The 20,891-nt window shown below is 46.1% G+C and overlaps 1 protein-coding gene across 2 annotated transcripts in view; it reads right to left on the reverse strand.

Moving 5' to 3' along the window:
- Window positions 1-20,891, reverse strand: part of TNFRSF19 (TNF receptor superfamily member 19) — an 85,373-nt gene that overhangs the window by 22,408 nt on the left and 42,074 nt on the right. For both annotated transcript variants that reach the window (XM_022574501.3, XM_022574499.3), the window contains exon 5: window positions 20,559-20,644. In XM_022574501.3, the coding sequence (XP_022430209.1) occupies window positions 20,559-20,644 (86 nt within the window). The remainder of the gene's footprint in view (window positions 1-20,558; window positions 20,645-20,891) is intronic.

Below are 20,891 nucleotides of genomic sequence, written 5' to 3' on the forward strand. Positions count from 1 at the left end.
GCCCTCTGACTCCAGACTATACTACAAAAGCTACAGTCATCAAAACAGTATGGTATTGGCACAAAAACAGGTACGTGGATCAGTGGAACAGCATGGCCCAGAAATAACCCCATGCACCTATGTTCAATTAATCTACAACAAAGGAGGCAAGAATATACAGTGGAGAAAGACAGTCTCTCCAATAAGTGGTGCTTGGAAAACCACATGCAAAAGAATGAAATTAGAACATTTTCTCACACTGTATACAAAAATAAACTCAAAATGGATTAAAGACCTAAATGAAAAGACCATAAAACTCCTGGAAGAAAATACAAGCAGTACTCTCTTTGACACTGGCATTAGCAATAGTTTTTGAGATCTGTCTCCTCTGACAAGGGAAACAAAAGCAAAATGAAACAATTGGAACCTAATCAAACTAAAAAGCTTTTGCACATCAAAAGAAACCATCAACGAAACAAACAAACAAAAAACCTACTGAATGGGAGAAGATATTTGCAAATGATATGACTGATAAGGGGTTAATATCCAACATATATAAAGGACTCATACAACTGAATATCAAAAAAACCCAAACAACCTGATTAAAAAATGGGCAGAGGACCTGAACAGGCATTTTTCCAAAGAAGACAACAGATGGCCAACAGACACATGAAATGCTCAACATCACTAACCATCAGGGAAATGCAAACCAAAACCACAGTGAGATATCACTTCCCACCTGTCAGAATGGCTATCATCAAAAAGACAAGAAATAACAAGTGTTGGTGAGAATGTGGAGAAAAGGGGACCCTCCTGCACTGTTTGTGGGAATGTAAATTGGTGCAGCCACTATGGAAAACAATAAAATGGAGGTTCCTAAAAAATTACAAATAGAACTACCATATTTTTAAAAAATTACTGACCTTGCCCATTGCAGCTGCCTACAAATTAATTGTTGAATGAATCTCTGAATTAAAATGAAACTAAAATGTGATTTCAAAATACGATATCACCAAGTAAAAGAAGAGGAGCAAAGCTCAGTGGGAGTTTGTAACAGATAGTAATCACAACTCAAGCAAGATTTCATTACTCATTAAGCAAGATTATTTACATTAAGAAAGTATCATTTTTCAAAGGAATGATAGAATGATTATACTAGGATTTGCATCTTTTTTTAAAAGGAATCATTCTGACCTTACTTTTGAAGCTTCACCCAAATCATTCAACTTGACGTTTCTGTTTACCAGAATCTGAGCCTAGTAAACATTGGCTAGACCATCTTCTAACATCTGTATTTGGGGCAGTCAGTTGTGTGCAAGTGAAACCAAAAGTTCATCGTGTCACACCAGTTTTCAAACATGCTCTGAGTGCTGAGTTCCCAAGTTAGTGCCCTAAACTGTTTTTATTGATTTTCCTTTTTGAACTGAGAGCACATCAAAAACAGTGCAGCTAGGCAAGCATTTTTCCTTTGTTGAGCAATGTTTTAACATTTGTTTATAAATACAGAACTTCTGAGCTCGTTTCCTTCTTTTAAGTTCCCTTGCAGGCACTGCCCTAATTACGAGTCCTTTCATGACTTAAATGCAAGTGAATCAAGGCAGAACCCCAAGGTGGCCTCAAGCTTGCTTTCTTCTAACACTAATACAGATGAGTCACAAATATGGTATTATCATAAGCAGAACCCGCCTCTGGGAAGTAAACTCTTGTATCTTTATTTCCCACTTGGCCAAGTTGGGCTAACCACTGAGGATAAATAAAGCGACATGTAAAAGCTGAAAGGCTACAGAACCAAAGAAACCCAGGGTACCCTGTGATGGCACGGTTGGGCGCCCTGGCTGTGGGATTATGGGATGGCGGCTCCTCAGGTTCCTGAGAGCAGGAGACCCTGAGACCCCCGTGGAGGACCTCTGAGCCCTCTCTCCATCTGCCATTCTGCCTTGATCAATTTCTGTTTCCCTCTGGGCTGCCTGCCCATCGCTGCCTTATTGCTATTCTCAGCTTGTTACCATGTTTGTTGGGAGGAAACTGTAAAGAAAATGTGAAGTGTCCTGCTGGAAGCTGGAGGGAGCGGGAGGGTGGTGGATATAATTCTATGCATTCTTAAATTTAAAGCATTTAGAAGTGTCCTTCACATTTATGTCTATTCTCATAATCTTTATATACAGAGTCTTTCCTTTAGATTATTAATAAACATTACTCTCTATTACAAGACATTTAAAAAGATATGATTATAGTCAATATTCCAAAATGGTTCCAATTATTCCATTATTTTCTTTTGAATTGAAGAAGGAAAGTCCGAATCTTGCAATGAAAACACTAGTGATATGAATCAAAGCTCCGTTTTGTATTCTGGAAAGCTTTCATCAAAACATTTTTCTGAATTTCTTACCCTAGAAGAGGTGTGTGATTAAAAGAAGAGGTGTGTTATTTAAAGAAACTCCTTTAAATAACATGCCTCTCAGTTATCTGCAACTTTATCTCTGCTCTTAGAAAATCCTTTTTTTTGTTGTTCTTACTTTTTAAAATATTTAAATTTTAATGGAGCACTGTTGATTTACAATGTTGTGTTAGTTTCAGGTACACAGCAAAGTGATTCAGTTATACATATGCATATATTCATTCTTTTTTAGATTCTTTTCTCATATAGGTTATCACAGAATATTGGGTAAGTTCCCTGTGCTATACAGTCATCCCTTGTAGAAAATCTTAACTAAAGTCAGTGGAGAAACGAGGTAACTGATGGTTAATAGTTTGGAACTGACAGAACACTATCACTAATCAAAGGGTTACAGATGAGAAGAACGCAGTGTCAGGATTTTGATTATGTAGAGCAACTGCATGTAATTAGGCCTACTGATGTAGAAGCAGAAAATAGGAGCAGTGACCATGCAGATAAGTTAATACACATAATAACAGACAACTAGCAGATTCTAGTGGACATCAGCTCATATAAGTGGAGCTCATGCAAGTTGTGCTCACATGAACCTGATGCTACTGAGTGAGAATTAAAATAGCAAACACACAGCTCTTTCTCCCAGAGCTGCCGTGTAGGTGGATGCTGCTGGAACTAGAAGCACTGCTGGTTGATGAATTCACTTTGCTGCTGAAGGTCCAGAGCTCAACTTTTAAAAAGGATTGGACAGAAGCCTCCCTCCACTGGTCCAAGTGTGGTACATGGACATCTGTGGGCCTTTATCCTTTTTTCCTCCTCTCTTTTCCTGGCTTTAACATTTACTGTAAAATGCTGCACATACTCTTTTATTTTTTTCTTTTTAACATCTTTATTGGAGTATAATTGCTTTACAGTGTTGGGTTAGTTTCTGCTGTATAACAAAGTGAATCAGCTATACACATACATATATCCCCATATCCCCTCCCTCTTGCGTCTCCCTCCCACCCTCCCTATCCCACCCCTCTAGGTGGACACAAAGCACCGAGCTGATCTCCCTGTGCTATGTGGCTGCTTCCCACTAGCTATCTAGCTTACGTTTGGTAGTGTGTATATGTCCATGCCACTCTCTCACTTTGTCCCAGCTTACCCTTCCCCCTCCCCGTGTCCTCAAGTCCATTCTCTACGTCTGTGTCTTTATTCCTTTCCTGCCCCTAGGTTCTTCAGAACCATTTTTTTTTTTTTTTTTTTTTAGATTCCACATATATGTGTTAGCATACGGTGTTTGTTTTTCTCTCTCTGGCTTACTTCACTCCGTACGACAGTCTCTAGGTCCATCCACCTCACTGCAAATAACTCAATTTGGTTTCTTTTTATGGCTGAGAAATATTCCATTGTATATATGGCTGCACATACTCTTGGTTAAGAGCTGGCTCTGCCATTTACTAGCTGTGTTACCACCAGCAAATGACAACCCCAGTTTCCTTATTGGTAAAATCAGGAAATAACAGTATCTACCTCATAGGATTTTTGTGAGACCTGAACGATGTGATGCACATGGAGGGTTAGCATGGTGCCTCCCACAGAGAACCTTCTATGTTAGCCATGCTTCCTCCTGTTATTACTTGGAGCCAGGCATTATATTCTAACTGTTAATATGTCAGAATCTGGAGTGTCTTTTAAACCAATTGAACCACCTACATAGTGGGCAGGTCGCTGAATACACTGATGGGACGGCCTGGGTCCTTGTTACATGGCCCTAGAGGGCAGGAAAATTCAGAAGGGAAATTCACAATGAAGACAAACCAACATGACTCTCCCCAGAAGTTTAGACGCATTTCTTACAAAAGAAACAGCTGTCACTACTTCTATCTAAGTACCTCAAAGGGTCCCACCATATGATCTCCCAATGGTAACAGAAGCAATGTTATATAAAAATAAGCGACCACGAGCAAAATAACTCAACCTCATGGAATACTGTGAATGAAATGGTAAAGCTATTACTAAGAAAAGCCTTTGGGAAAAAGAACTTTAGGCAAATCAGAAAAATATTAATGGTCAGGCACAGAGATAGTTCAGAGAATACAGAGCAGGGGTACACCTGCCAAGACTCTGAAGCAACCCTCTGGTCCCTCTCTAGAGGCATGTGGCACACAAGCTATAGGACCTGCCCTCACTGCTTCTTAAATACACTGGCGGAGCGTTCTGTGTGGATGAGACACAAGGTGAGAGTCTCAACTGAGTATAATGTTTGTCCAAGATCGCCAAGCCTCTCTCAAAGCCTTGTATTAAGCACTGTTGGTACAGGATTTGGAGAGAATAAACTAAAACAATATGCTTCTTTCTATTCCAGCTCCTTGAGCACTAAGACCACAGTTTGGACTTATTACCGACATATAGATAGATAAACAGAAACAGACTTTAAGCATAAACAATGATACATATTTAAATTCAATGCATAAAAAAGGGGCATTGCAGGAAGAGGGATTAATACAAATGACTGCCTGAAATCTGTATTTTGTCATGTATGTATCTGCCTGGTTCTATTGCCAATATTTAGATGGTCTGGCCTCACTGTGAAATTACAGCAGAAAAAAAGGCCAGTTCCATGGATGTGTGACAACTGTTTTTGTGGACAAAGAAGTTTAACTTATTCTTTCCTGAGGGTGGATGGTCATGCTCGGTGAGCATCTGCAACCTTGTGGATAGCCAACGTGGGAAGAGAGACCCTCTTATTTGAGAGGAAGAGGGGTAAAGGGGAGACAGTGGAGAGGAAGCAGGCTGGACCACCACCTGGCCGGCACAGCGTCCACGACCAAAAAGACATGCTGACCGACGGGAAATTCTACCCAACGTCGGGGAGGTTTCACCCTCTTGTCTCTCCTTGACTTTACCCGTGACCTTTTAGCTGAGAGTCACCCTTGCTCCCGCTTGGGGACACCTTAGGGTCAGGAAGTCGGTGATGCATGTATTTGCAATAAGCTGATGGTGTGAACTGAAGGAAGAATGTGGTGGGTTCAGATTCTCACCAACACGGCTACCCAACTACATCTTCTGACTTCAATTACTAACCTGCGTGGTTAGAAAACATGATTTTTAAAAATCGGCGGAAGTCACCAAGTCTCCGCTTGGTGTGTGTAGAGATGGGCTTGGTTCCCTGTCCAACTGAGGCCATATTTTCCACTGCGAACCTCATCCGGCTAAGTAAATGGGCTCCCACAGCATGTCTGAACGGAGTCTTGGGAGCCCAGCACCTTCTTCCTGAGAGACGGCACCACCCAGAGCGTCTCCGTTGCTCCATCCATCACCAGCCGCGTGTTCACCGGTGCAAATGCCCTCGGAGACACCGAGTGAGCTGACAACCCTCAAGCCCCGAAGGACAAAGCACTATATCCTGCCAGCAGGGTTCTGTTTTGTTCTAAGCTGAAAAGCCACAGTACCATCACTCACTCTGACTACAGTAATGAGCACTTTGTCTTTCAATGGCCAGAAGAATAATAGTTTAAGGATGCCCTTTCTCATCCAGCAGGGTATGTACTGCTTTGAAAACTGTCCTTCCAAATACCTGGATCTCTGTCGTCTTCTCCCTCCCACCAGCCTCCACTTGGTTCTCACCCACCATCTCCTCTGCGCCCTGCAGACCCTGCCCTGCTGCCCGAATCTGCCAGCAGTGGCTGCTCTGGACTCTGAGCCATCAGCTTTCACCAACACCGGCCGGGAGCCCCGAGGCTCCAGGGGGGGACAACCCACCCGGGGGCGGATGCACTGAGCCCCGGCGTGGTCCTGGTGGGAGGGCTGAGAAGCAGCTGGGAAGCGAGCCTCGTCCTCACCAGGCCTGTTGTTCCCCAAGGGCTCTGGTCACTGAAGCTGACCAGTCACTGCTGATCGACTGTTACCAACAGGTAGTGGTAAAGGTTTTCCTTTTCTCGTTTCTTTAAGTTTGGCTTTGGATCTTATTTATTAGTACCAAAGGTCAATGCTTCTATCCAGAAAATGAAAATTAACTACATTTATAAGGCATTGAGGACTTCCCTGGTGGCGCAGTGATTAAGAATCCGCCTGCCGATGCAGGGGACACGGGTTCGAGCCCTGGTCCGGGAATATCCCACATGCCGCGGGGCAACTAAGCCTGTGCGCCACAACTACTGAGCCTGCGCTCTAGAGCCCGCGAGCCACAACTACTGAGCCCTGTGCTCTAGAGCCCACGAGCCACAACTACTGAAGCCCGTGCACCTACAGCCTGTGCTCTGCAACATGAGAAGCCCGTGCACGGCAATGAAGATCCAATGCAGCCAAAAATAAATAAATAAAACAAATAAATTTTTTTAAAAATAAGGCGTTGAAGTGAACAGCTGTATTCTCAGCAAGACAAAAGGCAATTATAGATGGACAAGATAAACAGTTTTCTACTCCTCAAGATGTGCCATCAGAAATGCAACAGAAAAACCAAAGGAAAACAGGATTCAAGGGCACTCAGCAGCCCAGTGATAGGCCTGGAACAAGTGTGATAAGAGGTCGGACAGGCAAAGGGGTCAGGAGGGTGTTAAGAGAGGTGCTGGGGTGGGGTTAGGATGAGGGGTTCAGGCTCCCAAAAGGTAGAAAGACAACCCCAGAGGCCTGGGGGTGTGGGGAGTGACCTGAAAGGCTGGCGGTCGGAGGGGATCCTGAAGTCCAACCCAACAGGCAGAAGCATCCCCGGGAGGGGGAAAATCCTGGCTAGGGACCTGTTGCCACGAGGCTGAAGGTCCCAGTAGCTGAGACTTGGTCAATTATTTAACTGAACTTGGTTTCTGCTCTTCTTTTTTTTTTTTTTTGAAGCTGAAACAAGCAGCTTATCTATCTATCTATCTATCTATCTATTTATTTATTTATGGCTGCGTTGGGTCTTAGTTGCAGCATGAGGGCTCTTCGTTGTGGTTCGTGGGCTTCTCTCTAGTTGTGGCTCCCGGGCTTAGTTGCTCCGCAGCATGTGGGATCTTCCCGGACCAGGTATGGAAACTGCGTCCCCTGCACTGGCAGGTGGATTCTTAACCACTGGACCACCAGGGGAGTCCGCTGGTTTCTGTTCTTCTTAATCTTGCTTCCAGATCACTTGGCTTAGAGACCTGTCCCCCACCAGAGCTGTGCCACATATTATCACGCATATCTTTGTGGGGAGAAGAAGGGAAGGACAGACAAGGCAACTGTCACAGCAGAGTGGCTGGTGAGACTGGGATGCGAACCCCAGGCCACCACCGCCCGCAGTTCAACCGCGCGATCGACCAGCGACTTTCACCGCCTGGTGCTGTTCAGAGAAAGTCTGTGATGCCCAGAGAGAGCTCGGTACTTTAGACTTGTCTTTGGCACTGGGTGGATTATAACTGTTTGGTACCGTAATTTTGATAAATACCATATTTAACACTGAAAAAATTATAAAGCCCACAATGGCCGCAGATTGTCTATAGCATTCCTCTGTAAACAGAGTAAAGAAAAAGATTTTTTCCTGCGTTCAAGGATGTTTTTCTTCCTTTTATTGTCCCACAGTCCCATAAGGTCTTGCTGCGTTTATTTGACTGATGAAACAATGAAGCTTTTAAACTTCTACACCAAGAAACAGAAAAGACACCATAAAAGAAACACATTATTATGGCCTCAACCATCTGTGCTGTAGGATACACAGGCTCAAAAATAGTTTTGCTTCAGCTGCGACTAACAGGCCGGGTTGCCATCTGGGAATTGGAACAAAGACATGAAACTTGGGCCCCTGCCCTCCTAGTTCCTGCGCAGGGCTGTGCTTAACCCCTTGAGTGCCAGGCTCCACTGGGGGCCCTGGACTCCGTGTTCCCGTGAAAGCATGACCTTGTTCGTTAGACCTCATCCTCAGGAAAGGCAGTGTCCAGCTCAGCATGCTTCCACCTAAGGACTCTCCTCCTGAACTTCTCAGCTTCCCTGTTATTAGTAAAGTGGATAATTCTTATTTACCTCACTGCATTATTGAAAGAAGTAATTTTTTGTTTTTGGCTGCATTGGGTCTTCGTTGCTGCATGCGGGGTTTCTCTAGTTGCGGCGAACGGGGGCTGCTCTTCCTTACGGTGCGCGGGCTTCTCATTGCGGTGGCTTCTCTTGTTGCGGAGCACGGGCTCTAGGTGCGCGGGCTTCAGTAGTTGTGGCACACAGGCTCAGTAGTTCTGGCTCACGGGCTCTAGAGCACAGGCTCAGTAGTTATGGCTCGCGGGCTCATTAGTTGTGGCGCACAGGCTTAGTTGCTCCGTGGCATGTGGGATCTTCCCGGACCAGGGCTCGAACCCGTGTCCCCTGCATTGGCAGGCGGATTCTCAACCACTGCGCCACCAGGGAAGTCCCTGAAAGAAGTAATCTTCTGTGAAATTATTCTAAAATGATGAAACTCAAATTATTTCCACCCATTAACTTCCAACTAAGAAAAAAAAAAACGTGTGTATGTCTCTGCCCAGTTTCATGTGGCTGGGTCTAGACTGAAGAGAAAATCTGGATTTGGACTGTGTTTCTTGCTGTCTCTGTTACAGCACAATTGACCCTGCTCTTAATTTATTTATAACCTGACAGTTGACAGACCTTATGGTAAAGAACCCAAGTCTGGGTTAGGTTGGAAAGAGCACATATGTCTTGAGGTTTGGAATGTGAAGCAGATTCAGGACTTCAATTGGGGGGGCTTTATTTCCTCTTTTAAACCTATAAGAATCTTCCTTTGGTACATGAAAAAACTGGGACACAGACAAGTTAAATAATTCATCTGAAAGTTAGCTGTTAGGACCAGGACTCAAAAGCAAGCCTCTTCATAATGAAGATTAAATGAGCTAATCCACAAAAACATCAAGTAGATATTGGTTGGCATTAGTCTTGGGATAATCAAACGAGGTAGTTATGTGAGTGTCCTTTCAGTGCTAATGAGCATTAGAAGTAAGAGAGAAACTTCCAGGATCTTATTTTTTAGATCCTTCTTGTGTCCCCAGGGCCTAAAGTAATAGAAAACATTTATCGTGCAGTAAAATCTTACGATGTGATATAAAATCGTAAGTTCACCTCTTCAAAATTTGTGTTTTGCCCAAGTTTAGAAAAAAATCAACTGAACGCTATTCTTCTGTAATTTGCTTTGACATCACAGAGCAGGTAAAATATAACAAATATTATTACATTATTAATACATGCAGCCAAAAAAACATTAACTCTTGAGAAACGGGTGGAAAGCCCGTTCTTCTAAGTGCATCCTTTTATCGAATCAGCTAAAACCGTTGCATTGAACTGGTCCCCTGCTTCTTCCCTTGCTCTCCTGAAGTCCACCTCCCAGACGGTGAAATGTGAAGTCACATCGTGTCACTCCTGTAGTTAACATTCTCCCTCAGAGGACAGGGTCCTCCTTGGTCTGCACGGTTTCCCAAGGCCCTGCACCCACTGGCTGGGCTCCCGCCTCTGCCCATGCTCTGCCCTCCTCCCTGCATCAGGGACCCTGGGACAGGCCTTCTTCTGACCACCTTATCTTACATAATACCCCCCTCCCCCGGCGTATTAGGGCGTCGACTCCTTGAGCACTGGGAATTTAGTCTGTGTTTTTCACTGCAGGATCCCTGGTGCCACGTCAGTGCCCAGAGTAGGATCCAGTACATTTGTCCGTGAACAAGAGGACAGGCTGGTCGACAGTTATCACATCAGAGAGCTGTCTTTATGTCCTCTGCTTTCCAGACTAGCATTAGGCCCCCAAAAAGGACTCCCTGGGAGACTTCCTGCGCTAAGCAACCTAACACCAAAAATTTGAAAAAGTAATTTTCCTCATTTTAAAGAAAAGCCTGCCTCTTATGACCACTGGCAAGCTTTCCAGGGATGACTGATTTTCAGTGCACTTTTAAACTTTGATACTGGCGATTTTGCAGAAAATCATTTAAACACAAAATTCGACATTTCACACCATAACCCTTTGGTCTCCACATAGAAAGGGAAACGTGGACAGAAAACAGTAATATATGCATACATCCATTTTTTTAAAATGCAAGAGAACAAAAAGATGTCTAGACCCTGTCTTCAAGACAATGGTAGGTATGATAAAGAGAACCCTTCTGAGGTGACTCCCCTTCGGGAAGACTTTCACACCTTCCCTGGGACAGATGATACCACAGCTGTGCACATCTGTCAAAACCCACTGAGCTGTGCACGTAAAATGGATGTCTCTTCTTGTATGTCAAGTCCATTTCAATAAAGTGAAAAGATTACTTTGGAACAGTTAAAGACAAAAGAAACACTTCTTCCCTTTCCTTATAATTGTACAGTATTGAGAAAAGGAACATCTTGAATATTTAAGAAAATGGATACATGATTAATATATAGACAAAACCCTCACAAACACTTAATTTCTCTGATATGGTCAAAATAATAAACGAAGCAGTTAAAATACTTGTTTAAACACCTGAAATGGGATATTATTTTTTTTTGAATTCCTATTTGATATTTGAGTTTAAGCTTCCAAGTTTTACTTTCTACTACCTTTTCCACCCTTTGAGTTATTAAAAAAATTTTTAAAAAATTTTTTATCTTCCCTTTGAGTTATTTTACATTACTTTTTCAAGTAGGATGACTCAACTACATTTCAAGTATAGTTTCAATGTTTTTTCCTTAAGTTTGAAATTAAACTCTTACTCCTGGTCCTTCCGAGCTGGCCTGGAGACGCAGGCCCGACTTGGCGCCCGTCCTGCCTCTCTGCCCTGAGACCACCTCCTGGCTCTGTGAGGGCAGCGCGGGCTGCGGGACGTGGATGGAGTGTCGTACCCTCCGGAACTCAAGCCCTGCTTGCTATTTTATTATATTTATTGATTTTAATTAATTTATTTATTTATGTTTGGCTGTGTTGGGTCTTCATTGCTGCACGCGGGCTTTCTCTAGTTGGGGCGAGCGGGGGCTACTCTTTGTCGTGGTGCGCGGGCTTCTCACTGCAGTGGCTTCTCATTGTGGAGCATGGGCTCTAGGCGCGCAGGCTTCAGTAGTTGTGGCACGTGGGCTCAGTAGTTGTGGCACACGGGCTTAGTTGCTCTGCTGCATGTGGGATCTTCCCGGACCGGGGCTCAAACCCGTGTCCCCTGCAGTGGCAGGCGTATTCTTAACCACTGCGCCACCAGCGAAGCCCCCCTGCTTGCTATTTTAAACTCTCCTGATGCTTCTCTTTTTCCTCCTCAAAGCAATGTTCCTCCAATGACATCCCTCGTCAAGCAGTTGGCGTGGGAAGCAGCCGGGCGCTCACCCACGTTTAAAGACAAAAAGACCCCCCTCCATGGGGGCAGCTACGTATTCCAAGCGCCCTTGGAATGTGGCCCCTAAAGGGCCAAGCGCTGGTTTCCAGGCAGCAGGATCCCTGGCACACCACCTCCTGAGAATAAATACTCTGCTCTAAGAGAGGGAGTCATCACTAAGCTGCAACTTTGAGTGTTTCCACTACGGGTCCGGCATAAACTGTGAGACGGCTTTTCTCCACACCTATTCATTTCAAGCGTTTAATGGGTACACACACAAATCACTGTACCCTTTGTAAAAGTCCACAACCTAATGAAACAGGCCTGCTGGATTTTATATTTTTTAAATAAACTGCACTTAATCTAATATTCATTTAATTTAGGGATGGCCTTTAACAAACCACAACCTGTTTCTTCGTGAGCAAATATTTAAACGAGTTCATTGACTTTAAATGTCTGAAAGAAACTGAAGATAAAGGCCGAGAAGCTAGATTTATAGCCGACTGGGTAATAATCAACTGCCCCGCTCGAAGGGCGGGATCAAAGCCTTCAGCGTCTCCAGACCAGGACTCTCCCACCTCCCAGACGGCAGCCAGCTGACCAGAGCTCTCAAAGCATCTCCAGACTCAAGGGACACGGTCCACGGACCCAGTGAAGGCAGCTAAACTGCCCCTTCCTGTTCTTCTTCTTATGCGGGACCAAGTGAATGGCTTACAAATATTTGGCAATTTTGTATCGGGAGAAAAGAATGCACATAGAGCGCACGAGTGTAAGAAACATCTTTCTCTTAAAATTTTTGATTTTTATAACTTTAATGAAGCTAGGGCTAAGGAAAGATAAATACCCGAAACAGCTAAATAATCGTTCAAAGCAGCTGCATTTACCGCGCACTTTTTTCTCTCTAAAGAGGCCAAGATGTTAAAACTGTCCTGCTACTTTTTCAATATCCTTGGAAAACGAGGAGTTTGCTATAATTAATTGTCAACCTATGTTTAGAAAACAGTTGTTTACCTCCAGAAGCAAATCTGCTTAAAAAGCAGGTTAACCATTTGCAATGGAAATCATTTCAAAGAAATTACAGCAGTTTTTCTGTTTTCTGAAAAAGACTTCAACAAGTGTGATGGGGTCTCCCCTCCCTTACCCTTTCTGGGTCCAGAGCAATAATGAAAACTGCAATGCCTGTCGTGAGTGGCATTAGAAAAGCCCAGGCGGGGGTCAGTCGTTGAGGTGGAATTGGTCCCTCTGCTCTACACTAAATGGCACAAAGTCACGGCGTGCTCGGCGCTCTGTGGCTGCCCCGTGGGGTCCTGCGTCCTCCCTGCTGGACACACAGCTGCCCTTGCGCTTCTCCCTGCGTCCATCTCTCTGCCTGTCTCAGCTGCTCCCCCATTTCCTGCCCTCTGCCAGGCTGGCTGGGCCGACAGAGCGTCACCCACAGTAAAGCCTAGGTGGACCCCACGGGGGCTCACGAGGTGTCCTCGAGGCAGGACATTCGTGCCGGGACCCTGCAGGGAGCCCTGGTGGATTTCCGTCTCTTTGGTTCCCCCATAAGCAACCTTCCGTGACCACTGTTTTAGACGGTTTGTCAATAAAGTAAGGGAATCACATAATACTGAGAAAAAGAAAGGGAGGAAAAGCAGACAACTACGGAAAGTGGAAGGAAGAGAGGAGAACGGTTCCCTAAACCAAAGAATAAAGAGTGACCAGCACGGGGAACCTGCTTCAGATGCCTGGGGAGGCTGTCCTGTAGCCCAGGCTGTTTTCTTTGATCTCATTGTTCTCCTATTCTCCACCCTGTTCTGTTTAACAGGAAAGACCCAAATCTTGAAGAAGCTGCCCTTCTCCACCATTTAGGAGGTCCAGGAGCCCCCATCTGTCCTGAAGCAGTCTGGAAGCCGGGCTCCACCAGCACACCCAGGGCACCAGACCCCCCACCCGACACTCAGAGTCACGGCCTGAGGACCAGAGACTCCGTGAGCATCCTCTGTAAACTGAACCCTTAATTAGCACAGGGTGGCTTTGCGGGCCTGTCCTGCAGAGGATCCAGGAAGGACTCCAGGAAGTCAGGCCACTAAGTATTAGCAAGCCCAGGAGAAGAACTCTCTGTTGCAGAAACAGAAAACACACACAGATGCAATAACATCACATGGTGTTTGCAAAGCAAATGGATTCGCTATAACTCTTTTGGATTGCATGCATCTCTCTGCATCTCATTCTATGTCACTCACTCTGATCAGATTCAGTGAGTGCTTTAGTCCCTGGTAGTATGAAGAGTCCTGGGTGCTGGCAGGATGGCAGGAACTGGCTTCTGAACCTCAGGGGTTCAGCTGAAACACAGGTGGCAGCTGAGGTCACCTGTGTTTCACCACAAGTAACTGGAAAACCCACACTGGCATCGATTTCAGAACACTCCCTATTATTTCCTTTTAAATTGGTTTTCTTTAAAAGAGGTGTTTACCAGGCACCCTTACTTCAAAACAATTTAGCATTGCAGATCAAGAGAGAAAAACATCAGTGCCTTTGGACACAAAAACACCTGTGGGCATCCATCCACCTGCCCACCTGTGGAAGGGCTCACGCACACGTGGACAGAGCAATGTGTGTGGCAGAGACAGCCCTGAGATCCAATCCACCTGAAGTCCAAAGCCCACTCCATACTCACTCGAAAATATCATTAATGTTTAGAATAGTACGTGAAAAAATATACATCTCAAGTGGAAAAAGGATACAAAATTCTATGTACAGCATCATTACACCTATTTTAAAAAAAGATCAGTAGTAGAGATAGAAAAAATACTGAAAAGAAAGCCGTCAGAAGGCTGTATTTTGTTTTGTATGTCCTAATGCTGGAAATGTTTTGTTTATGATGTTCTCCCCTTCTTTTTTTCTATTAAACTTTAAAAACTATCTTTAATGAGCAAATAATTCTTTTAAAAGTTTACTTTGAAATTAGTTTTATTCGTTATTTACAAGACAGTTTGAGTTTCTTTTGGAAAACAATCAATCTTTCCTAATGTGATGTATTACTGGTGCAGAGACCTGCGGGTTTTCTGAGAGTATTGAGTCATGTAAATTCCTAAACAGTTGCAGGTTAGCACAGCTCCTGACTTTCCTTCTCCCCCACCAGGCGACTTATCTGATCGCTTATCTCTTGGGAATCACGTGGCTCGTTTTACAAAGCCCCCAAGAACAAAGCAAACATCTAGGTTAAACACCCTTAAATAAAAACCGCTTTGAATTTTTTCAAAACCATTTTGTTCCAACTACAGTTCCAAATTAAGTAAACAGGTCTAAAAGAAATCACACCAAATCTGCATTTCTTATCAGGCCCGTGGCAGGACATAGTTCTAAAATTTCCTGGTGTTTTCCTCTATTTCTCCTAATGCTCCAAACAGCTGCACCTTAGCAGGAGCTGAAGCTACGATGAGGGGCAAAGCCTGAAGCAGGGGTTTCCACGTAAAGGTTGCCACTTACTTATCTGCGTCTACAGCGATGTCAACCAGACTTCCTCACGAATTAACGCTACAGGCAGACTAGCTGACGTTCACACGTCCATCATTACTTTGCGGGGAGGAGAGCTTCGGGCTCAGGTTGGCCGGGCAGCGGGCATGAGGCCTTGCGCCATGGGACACAGAGGAGAGCAGCCGGCCGGAGTAGGGACTCTTCGGCCAGCCGAGTAACCAAACGCAAAAGTCCACTGCAGCCCCTTTCTAGGTAAGCTTCACTGCTCAGCCCCCAGTGCAGGGGGAGGACCAGCAAGGCAACATCACAGCCAGCTGCATCTGAGACCCTCCCCGAGTGGGGCAGTTCCCAGCCCCCGTACCCCGCGAAGGGTACACCTGGGGTGGGCGGGGCCGCAGGCACCATCAGGAAGAAGGCTGGTGTGCTTCTGGACGCGATTCCATTCAGTTCTATCTAAACTCGGCCAACATGGCATGCTTAGCCCCATTTTCCAAGGAGTAAGTGGAGGTTCAAAGTGGTGAGCTGGCTTGCCCGACGCAACGCCATCGGTCCAGGCAGAGCCTGGACGTGAATCCAGACTTCTTGCTGGTCCCAGGCTGTGTCCTACACTCTGCTGCTGGTAGACGCCAAGGTTCCGAGGACTCCTTGAGACTGGGCCAATATAAAGAGTCAGGGGGGATAGAAATTTCCTTCTAGTTTTTTTTTTAATATTTATTTTATTTATTTATTTTTATTTTTGGCTGCGTCGAGTCTTGGTTGCAGCGCGCGGTCCTCTCTAGTTGTATCGCGCGGGCTCTGTACTTTGTGGCGCACGGGCTTAGTTGCCCCGCGGCATGCGGGATCTTAGTTCCCCGACCAGGGATGGAGCCCGCATCCCCTGCATTGGAGGGCGGATTCTTTACCACCAGACCACCAGCGAAGTCCCTCCTAGTTTTTGAAATCAGTTTACAAGGAATACAGGTGTGCCCTACAGGGAGAGAAACGCCTACTGAGACAGTCTTGATCCCAAATCGAAGCTGCAGAGAACAGATCTGTTATCTGATGGCTAACGCGTCCTCCGTCTCCTGTCACCCCCCTGTCCGGTTGAGCGGGGCGGCTTCCCACACTCACTGCTGGTCTTTGAACCACTGCCTCTGCTAAACACCAGACCCCCGGGCAGGCCCGCGGCCCTTCCTCCAGACAGCAATTTCTCCCAAATGCTAGGAGGTGAGGCCGAGGCACCCAGGAAGCACTGCGTGGTAGAAGGGGCTAGGAAGAGGCTGAGGGCTTGGAGCTCCTGCCCGCCCGGACACCACACAGAGGATCACAGACACCAACCATCTCCTACTCACATCAGCCTTAGCGGGGGGGGGGGGGACCCCATTTTACAGACATGAAACCCAGCCCCCGGGGAGTTCAGTCACCCGCCACAGTTACACCAGCCAAGACAGGGATGGGCCTGGGTGGCCCTTCAGAGAGTTGACGGAAATATGGGAAGTCTTCAATCTTGTGCTTTCTGTTAAGTTTTCTCGTAATCTCGCGAAGCAAATCTTCGATTTGCTTCAGGTATCATAAAAAAATGTATTTACAGTCATTTAAAATTATTCTGGTGTTATTAACACAGACAGTCTTCCTCTTTAAGGACTCCTTTGTTGCTTGCTATAAGCTGTGCATTTGGGGTTCAATTTAGGTATGTCTTGTGGCAGCAGAACCCCTACAGATATCACAGCAGAGGCAAACAAGGCCTCACCAGGACCACTAACTCCAGCGGACCCTCGGTGTTCCTGGGAAACCCACCACTCAATCTAATCTAGTCCGTCCACTCTCTGGGATGAGACCCTCAGCCACCTGTGCCGGTCCAGCCTCAGCCGGCAGAGGGGCACCTCGTGCTTGCCGCACACACAGCCAAGAACGAGAGCGCCTTGCCGGACTCTGGACGCACAAGCCCGGCTTCTTGCCCACCTGCGCCCCGCCCGGCCCTGGTTACAGCACGGAGCCCTCGCCGCCACCAGAGGCCAACCCTTCTCTGGATCCTTCAACAAACCTGACGTGACATCATTCTTTTGTTCTCTCATATAGAACAGTCAGCCTCTCTCAACTGGACCTTCCCCTCAACGGGCAAACAGGCAGATGTGTCTCCTGCCTGCGAACAACATAAAACAAAACCCCTGCCCTGCCTGCGCCCTCCCGCGCGTCACCTTGAAACCAGAGCTCTGGACCGAGTGGCCTACCGTCGGCTCTGCTGCTCTCCTTGCACAACCTCCTACATCACCGTCATCTGGCTTGTTTCCATCACTCCCTAAAATGGCCGCCAAAGACCTCCAGGGCCAAGTCCAGGGGCACTTCCCGCCTCGGCCGACCCACCCCGCCCCTGCCCCAGCTTCCTCCTTCTCAGGCTCATCCTCCCCTGGCCGATCCTTAGATCGCAGCTGGAAAGTCACAGTCGGGGCAGCCCCCCTCCGGCTCCCGAGTCATCACCCATCACTTTTTCTTAAAGCCGCGCATCCTCCCAGGCGGGACTGATCCGTCGCCAGGTGCGTCCAGGTGTGCAGCGCCTGAGTGACTCGACAGCTAGCCGCCTGCACCCTAAGCTCCATGAAAGGAAGGACTGGGTCTACGTGTGTCCCATGGTGTGCACGCTCCCAGCAGGAACCCAAGTATTTGTTCAGCAGGTAAGTGGGAAAGGCTGTACCTCCCAGGACGATGGTGTTTACCTGCACCGGTCGGATTCTCTCCTTCAGGAGCCTGACCAGGGAAGTACACACACCAGCAGCCCGCTGAGAGTGTTGGGGGGGACGGGGGACTGAAGCAGAACCTGAAAAAGTAGCTGCGAGGAGCGTCCTGCTGCAGAGGCCACAGCCCCCAGACTCCAGGGCTGCCGCTGGGCCTGGGGAGTCCAGCCTCCCACTGCCACGTGTATCACTGAAACAAGCCCCATCACTCCAGGTAGCTTGAGAGGTGCCACCACCTTCGAGCTTAGAGTCTAAATAACACAGCAACTCCTCCGGGGAAAATCAGTGAAGGAGCAATTTTTCGTGGTTGAGTGGAAAAGCCCGAAGTAGAAGAAATGAAAACATAAGGCGCCTTACATAATGTCCCCCAAAGACCTCAAGATCTCTTTTGAAGAGATTAGCTGCGTTCTGGAATTATTCCCAAGAACTGTGCCAAAGGCAGCAAACTTTCCTTCCAAGTGATAAGGATTAAGGCTCACTAAAGACCACCAGTGGTTTCATAATTCCAAAAGCTATCAGCTGTGTGTACTGCATTTCTGACTCTGAAAAATAATTTATATTTCTTTGCTTTCTAAAAAGTCTCATATAGGGAGAAACATATCTATACACATAAATTAAACTAGCCAATTTTCTTTTCAAATTATAACTTACGGCTCTACAAGACATTAAAGGTTAAATGTGAAATCTACATTGAAAGGCTAAGTTATGATGTCCAAGCTACGCCAGATCCCCCAAGGCAAAAAATTCCAGTGCCTCAGACTTATGACTAGATTACACTAAATTTAAACTCAATAAATTAAAGGGAAAAAAAAACCCTCTAGGACTTTCCAACTCTAAATTGGGCAATACTGATTTCTTCCCTAAATCTTTTTATGGTCGTTTAGCAGGAAGGGCATAATCTTGGCCTTCTGGCCAAAATGATGGCTGAGCTGAGCCACTGGCCAGACTAGGTTGCGGCCACATTTTAACTGGCAAGGGGACATGTCCTTTTATGGGCTGTGTAGCAAAAAGAGACTCTTTCAGTATCTCCCCTATGTTAGATTGTTAGAGTTTTTGTTAAATGACGAACCTCAAAGCAAATAATACAGGAAAAAGTCAACATGGAGTGGATTACACCAGCCAACAGAGGACAGACTGGACAGCTGGGTTTTTCTAGCGAGACAGTAGGGCGTGGGGGGGAAGAACACAGTATTGGAGTTAGACCTGGGATTGAATATTGTCCCTGCCCATCACCAGCCAACAATGGGAAGTTATTAACCCTCTGGACCCAGTGTCCTCAATGACGAATGCGAGCTGATGAGATTGAGAAAATCAAGTAAAACAAATTGTGACCAATACATAACAGGTATTCAGTACTGCATCTGTTAATTGCAATGAGTTATTTGGCGAGCGTTGACCTATTACAAAGATGGGGGTCGGTACGTTTCTATAAAAGTTGGAAAGGGTCAAGTTCTCTGCCTTTCCGTCACTTCAAATGTAGAAAGTAATGCTCTTTGGTAAAGGACCTAATAGTAGGGACTGCAAAACGCCATGACATTCTTGGAAACAAAAGTACCATGTGACCTTATCAAATAATGCAATGAATTTCAATGGATTAAAGGGGGCTTCTGTCACAAAAAGAAGCAAGAGGTCAGATCCCATGCATGGAAAATTATACCAGACTAATCCCTAAATAAACATCTGTATTACTCATGCTCCCCGAAAGTCAAGACCAACCCATGCAGGGATGGCGCCCTCCTCCAGCCTTCCTCCTGGACCTCGCTGCTCCCACAGCTCAGGAAGGCCCTGCTCAGTGGAGACAAGCCTGCCCTGAGCACACCTGGGGGCCGGGGTTGGAGGGCGCCCGCCCTCTGACTCCTCTCCTGGCGCCTCACCTGTGAGTTTTCATTGGCCAGATTTGTATTTAGGATTAAGAAGAGTGAGGAATCACTCTTTCCTATTCAAAATCAATGCAGATTGATAACCTGAAACAAACGCCTTTTCCATCTAAGGAAAAAATACGGTCAAAAAGTTCAAGTAATGTTAATACAAAGAAGAAAAGGCACAATTTTCTCTTTACCAGCATGTAATGGGTTTTCTCCTTTTACTTATTTGTTAAATGAGAAAAGTGAAGGAGGAAATGAAATGAACTAGGATGCGCGCTCATTCGGCAGGTGATTGCCATTCCCCGAGGGGGATGCCTCCAGAAACGCCTGGGAGCCACCCCATGACAGCGTCTGGGGCCTAGGAAGAGCCCGGCACAAAGACATGACGCAGTAGGACGTGGACCCCCTAGTTAACTGGAGTTGCCTGAGTTATGATCTAGAATGAAAGATAAGAGTCTGGGGCTTCCCTGGTGGTGCAGTGGTTGACAGTCCGCCTGCCGATGCGGGGGACACGGGTTCGTGCCCCGGTCCGGGAGGATCCCACATGCCGCGGAGCGGCTGGGCCCGTGAGCCATGGTCGCTGAGCCTGCGCGTCCGGAGCCTGTGCTCCACAACGGAAGAGGCCACAGCAGTGAGAGGCCCACGTACCGTAAAAAAAAAAACAAAAAAAAAAAAGATAAGAGTCTGAATGGAACATGGCAGCAGCAACGCCTCCGTGCTTCACCCAAGATTCTAATCAATGGATGCAGTTTGCTGACTGAGACACACAACAAAAGGGCTTTCTGTCCTGCTGGACTCCTGATAAAAGGCCACGCACTCTAAGCCCCGCAGTAGAGAAAGATTTTGTTCCATGTGCCCACTGAAGAAAGGTTTTTAAAAAGGCCCAGAGCCCCTCTGCTCTTTGTATGGCGTTACTCACAGTGTGGCTCGTAGGGGGGCGGGGGGTCTCCGCAAGGCACACACTCCATGTCTTGAAAACCAACAAGTTTGGTCTTCCTGTAAAATCTAGAAGAGAAAGGGAAATAATCCTTGTTAGCATTTTCATCTAAGCTCACAGTTGCAGCAAACAGACTTACGTGATAAATTACTGGCAGTCTCCATTACCAGTTCTAGTGTTTAAAAAAAGGTTCTCAAAGGTTTAACTATAACAGCAGACAGACACATCCTTAGAAAGGTCTCTGAGCATGCAGTGAACGCTTAAGAAGTAACAATTCACTAAATGTAACTTTGTAGGTTCTACTCAGCCCCACTT

This window comes from Delphinapterus leucas, chromosome 18 (genome assembly GCF_059928025.1).
Source record: "Delphinapterus leucas isolate spDelLeu-1000000601 "Yukka" chromosome 18, BTC_Dleu_Yukka2, whole genome shotgun sequence".
Classification (NCBI taxonomy): domain Eukaryota; kingdom Metazoa; phylum Chordata; class Mammalia; order Artiodactyla; family Monodontidae; genus Delphinapterus; species Delphinapterus leucas.